The sequence below is a fragment of the Pinus tabuliformis genome, chromosome 2_1 (assembly GCF_031772625.1).
Source record: "Pinus tabuliformis cultivar Carrire ecotype Pingquan chromosome 2_1, CPIR1, whole genome shotgun sequence".
Lineage (NCBI taxonomy): Eukaryota > Viridiplantae > Streptophyta > Pinopsida > Pinales > Pinaceae > Pinus > Pinus tabuliformis.
In genome coordinates this window covers 171,710,211-171,720,117 of record NC_142299.1, presented here as the reverse complement: position 1 = coordinate 171,720,117, position 9,907 = coordinate 171,710,211, and the positions used below count along the sequence as shown (strand labels likewise).

General features: G+C 37.5%; 2 protein-coding genes across 2 annotated transcripts; one reads left to right on the top strand and one right to left on the bottom strand.

The window, feature by feature from the left end:
• Positions 1-237: 237 nt before the first annotated feature.
• On the bottom strand, positions 238-694 carry LOC149199256 (putative disease resistance protein At1g61300). Its single transcript, XM_089400510.1, has 2 exons — positions 375-694; positions 238-325 (listed from the first exon to the last, which is right to left on the bottom strand). Exons 1-2 carry the CDS (start codon positions 692-694, stop codon positions 238-240), a joined length of 408 nt encoding a protein of 135 aa, XP_089256636.1.
• A 476-nt stretch (positions 695-1,170) lies between these two features.
• On the top strand, positions 1,171-4,449 carry LOC149199255 (uncharacterized). The gene is made up of 3 exons (XM_089400509.1): positions 1,171-2,370; positions 2,548-2,769; positions 3,271-4,449. Exons 1-3 carry the CDS (start codon positions 1,171-1,173, stop codon positions 4,447-4,449), a joined length of 2,601 nt encoding a protein of 866 aa, XP_089256635.1.
• The last annotated feature ends 5,458 nt before the right edge of the window (positions 4,450-9,907 follow it).

The window sequence follows — 9,907 nt, the reverse complement described above, 5'->3', positions numbered from 1 at the left end:
TAAATTTGCGAGCGCTGTGAAATTCAATTGTAGTGTCTCTATTTGATCCAGACTCCCCATTGTTCCCTCGCTAATGAATTCTCCATTGTTATCCAGGTATACCGTCTTCAGCTGTGTCAGAGTGCGCAAATCATTGATAGAAGTCATTATCTTAGGACTTCTTCTCTGGCTTCTTAGATCAAACAACGATCTCCTAAAAGGTTTATGTAAATTCTCCCAACCTCAAATGGGTCGTGGCTACGCTCGTCTTGCGCTTTCTTTCTTGCAAGCAGCCCTTCGCCTATAAACAGCATAATTGGATGTTCGATCCAGATGATCTGGTCTTCTAAAAAGAGAGATAAGTATAGAAAGCACAATTGCAGATTACATCGTACCTGCCCAGGGCATCATAACTCCACCTCAGGGGATCATACAGAGCTTCTCGAAGGTCTTGGCCGTCGGCGTTTGGCAGTCTCCCGACTACGAACTCCCACTCTCTTGGATCAGTAATGCCTGCCATTGACCTGCCAACTGCCTTGATAGCAAGGGGAAGCCCTCCACACCTGGCACACACAACCCTGGCCGTTTTCTCCTCAATGTTCGCTGGCGGATTTCTATTATTATATGGGAAAGCATGATGAGCGAACAACGGCCAACTATCATCTTCCATCAAATCTTTCATTTTTATTGTGGACCTTTCTGCATTAACCCCCATCTCTAACAGTGCTTTGTGATTCCTCGAACTCACAATAAGTTTGCTTAAACCTTACTTTAAGCATGGACGAGATATGGGGAAGCAATAGGAAAAAAGATCCTATAGCTGAAAGACTGAAAAATGAATTTCTTAAAAGAAGTTTAGTGGATGTCATTCCTTCACAAATGAGGTCGACTTGGGAAAATGGCAGAAATGGTGAAGCATATGTTGCAAAGAGACTGGACAGGTTCCTTATTCATGCTAGTGTGATTGATTGCATGGGTATGCCATTTTCTTCAATAGAAAACATTTTCATTTCAGATCATAGGCCAATCAAGCTAGGCTAGAGGGAAAGAAGCTTTAGGAAGGGATACCCATTCAAGTTTAATAGCTCTTTTATGGAGGATCCGAGATTTAATGATCTCATTAAAAATTCATGGTCTGAACTGACAAAAAATAAAAATCCTTCCACGCTCCTGATGACCTTTAAGGACAAAATGGATTATATGAGGAGGATTGTGAAAAAATGGCAATATGAGAAAAGACAATCAAATAGAAAAGATCTAAGAAGTATTCAAGGGGCTTTAGATATGGCATCAAAGGCTTTTGCCTCTCAGAGTTTGTCTCTGGAATCGAGATGTCTCATAAAGGAGCTGCAAAAAAAGAAAATAAAAATCATGGAACAAGAGGAATCCTATTGGCGGCTAAAAAGCAGAATGACTTGGATTAAAGAAGGGGATAGAAATTCTAAGTTCTTTCATAATTTTGCAAATGCCAGGAGAGAAAAAAATACCATATGGAAGATAAAAAATGGCAATGGTCAGCGTATATATCCTCAGCATGATATAACAAATGAGGCAGTAAGTTTCTTTGGGAAGCAATTTCAAAGATCTGAGAAATGCAACTTTAAAGACATCTTATGGGGTATCGAAATTTTCCCAAAGATGTTTGATGAGGAAGCAAATGATAGAATTTTCCAAAAAATATCTGAGGAAGAGCTGCTTGGGGTTATGAAGTCATTTAAATCTGATAAATGTCCAGGGCCGGACGGCTGGACAATAGAGTTTCTTATTCATTTCTTCGACCTGTTCAAAGGGGATTTGCTAAAAATGGTTGAGGCTTCAAGAATAGCGGGCAGTATAAATTCAAAGGTTGCATCCACCAATATCGCCCTCATCCCAAAGAAAGATGAAGCTGAGTCTTTTATGGATTTCCGGTCGATCTCCTTGTGCAATATTTCTTATAAAATTATTGCGAAAATAATTGCAGAAAGGATAAAAAAGTACTTATCAAAGCATATTTCATCAGAACAAAATGCATTTCTTAAAGGGAGGAACATACAAGATGCAGTGGCAAGCACCCAGGAAGGTCTATTTACTATTCAGAAAAGGAAAAGGAATGCAGCCATCCTTAAGATTGATCTCCAAAAGGCATACGACTGCCTCGATTGGGGATTCCTCAAATGCCTATTGGTGAAGATTGGCCTTAATACTGGTATGACAAACTGGATAATGGCGTGTGTCGAGATTGTGAATTTCTCGGTGATTATAAATGGAATTCCTTCCCCTTTCTTTTCTGCATCCAAAGGGCTCAGACAAGGATGCCCCTTATCGACTCTGTTATTTATACTGGCAATGAATACTCTTAGTCTCCATATTAACAAAGCTGTAGAAGAATCCAGAGTTTTTCCGCTTAAAGTTTGTAGAGGAATCTCGATATCCCATAACATGTTGGTCGATGATATCATTATGTTTGAAATGTTATGCAAGATAACTTGGTCATGCTACTTCGATATCTTAGACAATTTTCAAAAAGCAACAGGCCTCAATATCAATTCTGAAAAGTCTGCTTTTTTTCACAACGATTGAAGCCAGGATATGATTGATTGGCTGTCGGAGCTGTTTGGAATCAAAGCCCATTCTATCGGGCATGGGTTGAAATATTTGGGCTTTCAGCTAAAAGCCACAGGCTATAAAAAGGCGGACTGGGGATGGATATTAGACAAATTCTATAAGATGATTTCCGACTGGCAGTATAGATTCCTATCTCTTGGCGGCAGAATGATCCTTGCCCAGTCGGTTTTAAATCAACTGATGGTATATTGGGCTCATTTATATGCCATCCCAGCAAGCATAATATTAGCAATGAATAAGCTCACTGCGAGCTTTATTTGGGGAGACCAAGCAGGGAAAAAAAAATATCATCTTTCTTCTCTATCCAATATCTCCAAACCAAAGAAATTCGAAGGTTGGGGGCTCTTAGACCTGAAATCTTTCGGCAAGGCTTTACTATGTAGGACGCTATGGAGAGGAGTTTTTGAGGAAGGTCCGTGGAGTTCCATTGTTCGTTTCAAATACCTAAGAAGGAAGAGCCTAGCATATTGGCTCGGGGGAATGCAATTAGGCTCTCCTAAGGGATCTCCTATTTGGCAAAGCATGCGGAAAATTGGCAAATTTTTTCTGGAAAATTTATTTTGGCATTTCCAAACAGGGAAAAATATTCTCATTGGAAAAGATTGTTTTATGAGTGGTTCTGAAGTGATTGGGATACAAAAGCCTCTGCTAATCTTTCTCCACAGACAAGGTATTTTTTACTAGGAAAGTCTTATTGCCGAATGGAATGGTCCCATCCCCCAATGGAAGGACGCTGAACATATGCGGATGCCAGCATACATTGCCTCACTGTGGGACAACATTAAAGTTCGACTCAGGAACTGTGGAATCTTTCGTTCAAAGGAACAAGATAATCTCATCTGGAGAAGTTCTAAGGTTTTATATGAGGTCCAAGTTAAAGATGTTTATAAAGATTTGATTAGCAAAATTCCCTCTCTGCTCAAGCCGTCCATTCTATGGAAAACAGGTTGCCCCTTAAAAATTATCTTGTTTTCGTGGCTAGCATTTCACAACAGGAATCTTTCTTGGGATAACTTAAGGAAGCAAGGGTGGCAGGGACCAGGTGTTTGCTCCATCTGCTGGGCTGAAGAAGAAACCAATTTCCACCTTTTCTTTGCCTACAAGAAGACTCGTCTTCTGTGGTGGAATCTGGAGAATGCCCATGGTATCCAGCACTTAGCTCATTCTTCGACTGCTGATGCGTTCTTATGGTGCAGCCTTCAAAAGAAATCATGGAGATCAATCTTCATCATTACGGTATGGTGCATATGGAAATGGCGCAATAAGGTTGTCTTCAATGGCAAGGTCCCCCAGCTCATGGAAATTTTATCCTCCATCACTTCTATTTTTGAATCAATCCCGCAAAGCTCATCTAAGACTCCTCTCCAGAAAGAAAGTGTGATTCAGCAGGACCTGTCTGTCATCCCGAGAGCCTTCTTCGATGGGGCTGAGCAGGAGGGCCAATGTGGCTGCGGGGTTTATATTGTGGTGAATGAAATCTGTCATTTTCATCTGTTCTGGAATGGAGGCAGTGGTTCAGACAGTGAGGCGGAAGCAATGGCCCTTACGGGTCTTCTTCATTTTTTCCTTTTTCTCAATCTTCAAGATGTTTCCATCTTTGGTGATTCTAAGGTCTTGGTTGATGGTCTATGTGGTAAGAACATCATAAGAAATCCGCAGCTCTCTGATTGGATTGAGAGGATTAATTTTTTATGGAAAAGATCTAAGGGGGTGTCCATTCGTCACATCAAGAGGGATCTTAACCATGCTGCTGATGACTTATCCAGCAAAGGTCTCCCTGTGGCTCCAGGGTTATGGTTCTTGCAGGTCTTTTCTGAAGGCAAGGTTATCTCCATTCAGGACTTTCTCCCTCCTGATTTGTAAGCCTTGTTTTGATTCTAGCTCCTTCTTCTTTCTCTGGTTTTGTTTCATGAAAGCTCTGATTTCTCTTTCTGGTAGATGAAGGTTTCCATTGGCTAATCTTGTTGTTCCAGTGACCGCAGGTTTTTCATGAGCGCTTACAATATACATTTGCTGGATGCAGTATGTCAGGTCTCGCTTTTTTTTTTATGTCTGCGATTTGCTATAGGTTGTGGGATCGCCAAATCTTCATCCTTGGTGTAGTTAGGGGTTTTGATTCAGATGCTGTTCAATGGGTGTTTTTGGTTTATGCTGTTCCTATTTTAGGCACATACATGTGGAACATTGATGTCTTTTAAGTCTGGCTTGTGCCTTGGGGTAAAATATCTTGTATGTTTTTCATCACAAAGACCAGAGGAACTGATATAATGTCATTGTTTATATTACTGATATAAATGAAATATAGCTTTTTTCGGCCTGAAAAAACTTTGGAGGTCAATTTCACATAAATGGCAATTTCTTCGGCCACTGTAGTTCTCTAGTGATAATACCAATACCAGTACAGAACCGTCTGACGAAGACAATCAAAAGTTCTGTAAAAACAACATAAACACAAGATAATCGCCACTAATGCCAAATCACACATAAAATGTGCAAACAGTTGCTATAAATGAAATGAGCAAACAATTGAAGGTTTATAGCAAGGCGCTCTGAAGTCATTGTCAGTTATGAAGGTATTTTCTAAAGTATGAAAAAGCAAAAGCATACGTTTTAATAAAAAACTTTGCTGTGTAGCCATTAGAATAACGGCAAGGGCTAACCAGCCTGCCATAGGGCATTAAATGCCCAGGTATATGTATGCTCTATAACAAAATAACACACAGCTTTTACTTTTAATTTATGTAGCCACCAAGGACTGTGTGTTATTTTGTTATAGAGCATGCATATACCTGGGCATTTAATGCCCTATGGCAGGCTGGTTAGCCCTTGCCTTAGAGTAACTGGGTTTCATTAGCTGCCCGGAATTGACCATGGAGATAAATTTAGAAAGTCATAAAGCGAGTTAGGCCGGCCTTTGAAATCGTCATTAAACAATGAGTATCTTACTTAGAAGACGAAATGCTTGACCATGCTAAAGATGATATCTGGTAACAATGTGCCAATGAAGTATTATTATGTTAATGTAAGACACAAAATTTACTACAAATTTTTCAAAATATAAATTTTTTGTGTGTAAAATTTACGAAATCATTGCATTTCTTTAAAATATCTTTTGAAATCAAAATTACCGAAATTACATATCGATAACCTAGTGGGTGTAGGATAAAATTCACCCGTGTCATTCACAGAAAGCATGAGAAAAAACCTAATACTATATATAAAACCAAGAAAAATTCAAATTCATCACTTCTAGGGACCTCGTAACCACCCTGCCAATACACAAGTATGTTCTTGTTTGCAGTTAGAAAAATTACCCAAATTACAATCTGTTTACTCTAGCCTATGTTGGAAAGTTATAGAAGGATGACTAGTGCAATCAATCCATTCCTTTTAGCCCTGGATTTGTTTCAATTTAAAACAGAAGTATGCAAATACACTTGTCCAATGTCTATGCTTTAACCATTCACCTTAAGATGTTTTTACAATATAATTTCCTAAGTCTATTTAATATCTTCATTATCATAAAAACCAACCTATATCCATATTAACTCCACATCTACCACTCTTAGGGGGATGAAATCTATTTATCCCTCTGAGCACTTGGTAGACCCAGAATTAAGATGGATCTACGATGATAGAATTTCCCCTTTAAATAGTCTATGCTCACATGAATACCATGGTATTACCATGGGTTATCATAAACCTGGAGCTTAAAATTACTATTAGTAATTTATAAAAATTAATAAAATTAATAGTTGATTTTTATTTTATTTTTTATTTTAACCAAGCTAAAATGTTTAACATACATTAAATTACAACATCCATTTTTAATCTTGATCCACCAAGCCCGAGAGGGATCAAATATTTTTTCACTCTATGCTAGTTTTCATATCACGATATTTGATACCTCTCGGGGGTCGATATTTGATCCACCAAGCCCCGAGAGGGATCAAATATTTTTTCACTCTATGCTAGTTTGCATATCACGATATTTGATACCTCTCGAGGGTTAGTAGATCCAAAGTAAAGATGGATCTATGCTGGTTTAATTCCCCCATTTAAATAGGCTACATTCCAGGTGAATACCATGGGTCAATACCATGTGCCATTTTGGTGAATACCATGGGTCAATACCATGTGCCATTTTTGTTTTTATTAATACTAATATTAGGGTTAATAATGTTTTTTTGCATGGTATTAATAATAATCTAGCCCATGGTATTTGTCCCATAGTATTTTGCCCATAGGTTTCACCTAAATATAACACATTTTTTGAGTGTTCGTAAATATAAGGTGACTTATGGAGTAAATATAAAAAAATGTTTTATTTGTTTACCATACCTCTCCTTTATTTATATTTTTATTAATTTACCATACCTCTTTTACAAATATGGTATTTGGCCCATAGGATTCACTTAAATAAAACCTATTTTTTGAGCCTTCATAAATAGAACGAAGGTTATGGACTAAATATAAAAAGAGGTTTTATTTATTTACCATACGTCTAGTTTATTTATATTTTTCTTTATTTACCATACCTTTTGAGTAAGTATAAAAAGATGTTTTATTTGTTTACCATACCTCCACTTTACTTATATTTTTATTTGTTTACACCCTTGCATGTATATAAGGTGACTTATGGAGTAACTATAAAAAATGTTTTATCTATTTACCATACCTCTCATTTATTTATATTTTTATTAATTTACCATACCTCTTTTATAAATATGGTATTTGGCCCATAGGATTCACTTAAATAAAACCTATTCTTGAAAATTAGGGCGAATGGAAGGTTGTAACTCCTAATTTCAAGGGCTAAATTTACCTTTTTTACCCTCTCCCTTAAAATAAGGTGGGCTATTTGAGGTGATTTGTAAAAATGTACTATGATACAAAATATTCGCCCACTAAAAATTTAAAACCCCTTAATTTCGCCAAAGGGCGAACATTCACCCCTAAAATTTTCCATGATCCAAACTTAGGTCCTCAAATAATTGCATGCACCATTTGTACAACTCGGAAAATTATACAACTAATAGTACATTGTCCCTGCACTTTAGTGTCAATTGGGTCTTCCCCTGAACTGACATGCATGAGTTTCTCTTGAGTGAATCTTCAGTTAGCTGGTGTGGCACTAAGGATGCACTAGTGCACCCTCCAACAGCTAGAACTAGTTTAACTGACACTCAATGGAACTGAGTTATGTAATTACAACTCCAATAAACTTAATCTGGACCCCTAAAACTTTAGGATCAAACTTACATCACTTCAAATATATTTCCAACTCAAATTTCCTAAGCTAACTAAGTCAACTTAACTTAGTTAACTATTACAAGTTGCTATGAGAAAAGAATTGCAATTTAAATCACAATTTAATTCAAGGACAAATTAAATTGGAATTTATAGATGTTATTTTTAACATTTCTTGATGTTATTTTCAACACTCCCTACCAACAAGAAAGTAATTCAACCCTATCTCGATCCTGAACCTTTGGAATGTTCTGCATGCAACACTTCTCTCTAGTGTTGTTGCTAAAATAACTCTTGAAACTGAAAAAACATCCAACCTAAATCAGTATGATGCATCTGTCATTAAAGTCTCTGACTACTACTAGCTCTGGCTCTATTGATTAAAAACTCTGCACTTCTATTGACTCTACCTTTCTGTACTGTTGTCAACTCTACTCTACACTCTCCAGTATCTCACTTCTCTAGCCACTGTCACTCTAATCTTTGACTGCATCAACCGCCACTGATCCATCTTGCTACTATGTATTGTGGGCTCTCATAGTAAGGTATGGTCTAATAGATAAATCCTCGCAATGGACCTTGCCCAATTTATGCCCTTTTGGGACTATCACTTCACATTGCCCCACCTCTCACATAGAGGTATGGCTGCATGCGTTGTTGAAAATAGCAACAAGAAATGTTAAAAATAGCATCTAGAAATTCCAATTTAATTTGTCCTTGAATTAAATTGTGAATTAAATTGTAATTATTTTCTCATAGCAACTTGTAAATGGTTAATTAAGTTTAATTAGCTTAGTAATTTTGAGTTGAAAGTCCTTTTGTAGTCATGTATATGTTCTCCCTAAGTTTTAGGGGTACAGGATGAGTTTATTTGAGTTGTAGTTAGATTAACTCAGTTTACTGAGTTATAGTCAGTGAAATTAGTTCTAACGGTTTGTGGAACTAATAGAGGACTAATAGTCAGTTGGTGCACTAGTACATCCAAAAGTGTTACTCTAGTTAATTGAATATTCTCTCATGACAAACTCATGCATGCCAGTTATAAGAAAGTCCCAGTAGATACTAGAGTGCAGGGACAATGTACTATCAGTTGTATGATTTACTGAGTTGTAAATATCATGCATGCAATCAGAGAAGGACCTAATTTTGGATTGTGCAGTTATGGATGAGGAATTTCCTTTTAAGTACGGGCTAATTCTCTCAGAAATTGTGCAAAGAATTATAAGCTTGGAGGCTTAGAAATTTGGCTAAGTATTGGCCAAAGGAAGTCATCAGGTAGAGGATAGGAAATACTTGTGTAGGTTAAGCTCAAGGTTGATCAGATCATATTTTATTCATCCAAATTATTTGATGATGGCTTGGGTGCAAGCGTTAAAGACAATCTCCCTAATCTACCTGCAAGTTCTTCTATATCTTGATCAATTTCCCTTTCTTCTGTTCTTGGCGCATCAGTCATTAAACTGATATTTCATTTCTTTTAAAAAAACACCACGGTCATGTTTTATTATCAAACAGTGGCTTTCGGGAATTCTTAAAAGAAATATCCCTTTTTGTGGACTTACGCATACAACAAATATATATTCACGTTATATATTCCTCTTGCATCGGCGACGTTTATAGACAGAATTTTACCATGGGCAAAGGCTTGTGTATATGTATCGCATCGGTGATAGTTATGTATCGCCGCCCTCTATGCTAGTTTCGCCGATATATATATAAGTCGCAATCGCCAAAGCGATGGTCTTCTTCCCTTCGAATCAGCGGATCCGATGCACTAATACACGGCCTTTAATAAATCGGTGGTTCCGCTTTTCGGCAGTCGACTCACTTAACAACTCTTCTACCTCCGAGATAACGGACCTAGCGATACATATATGTTGCAATTTATATTAATTCGGCTCCAAATTCGGAACTCGGCCCTTTGTCACGCTATGGCTCCTTTCAGACCAGAAGGCTTTGTAAATCGAGCATTCAACTATCAGTTCCAACGAACCTCTTGACGCCGATATGGTCTCGGATCAACGTGGGTAAGAAATTACAGTTATAAGATTTCAAATATACCACGGCCACT

Bases quoted from the DNA above. Each gene is read 5' to 3' on its own strand.
- LOC149199255 (XM_089400509.1), top strand. From the start codon at position 1,171: ATGGATTATATGAGGAGGATTGTGAAAAAATGGCAATATGAGAAAAGA. The intron at 2,371-2,547 runs GTTTGTAGAGGA...GATTGAAGCCAG, and splicing joins CCAGAGTTTTTCCGCTTAAA to GATATGATTGATTGGCTGTC. The intron at 2,770-3,270 runs GTATATTGGGCT...ATTTTTTACTAG, and splicing joins CGGTTTTAAATCAACTGATG to GAAAGTCTTATTGCCGAATG.
- LOC149199256 (XM_089400510.1), bottom strand. From the start codon at position 694: ATGGGGGTTAATGCAGAAAGGTCCACAATAAAAATGAAAGATTTGATG. The intron at 326-374 runs GTACGATGTAAT...CTCTCTTTTTAG, and splicing joins AGTTATGATGCCCTGGGCAG to AAGACCAGATCATCTGGATC.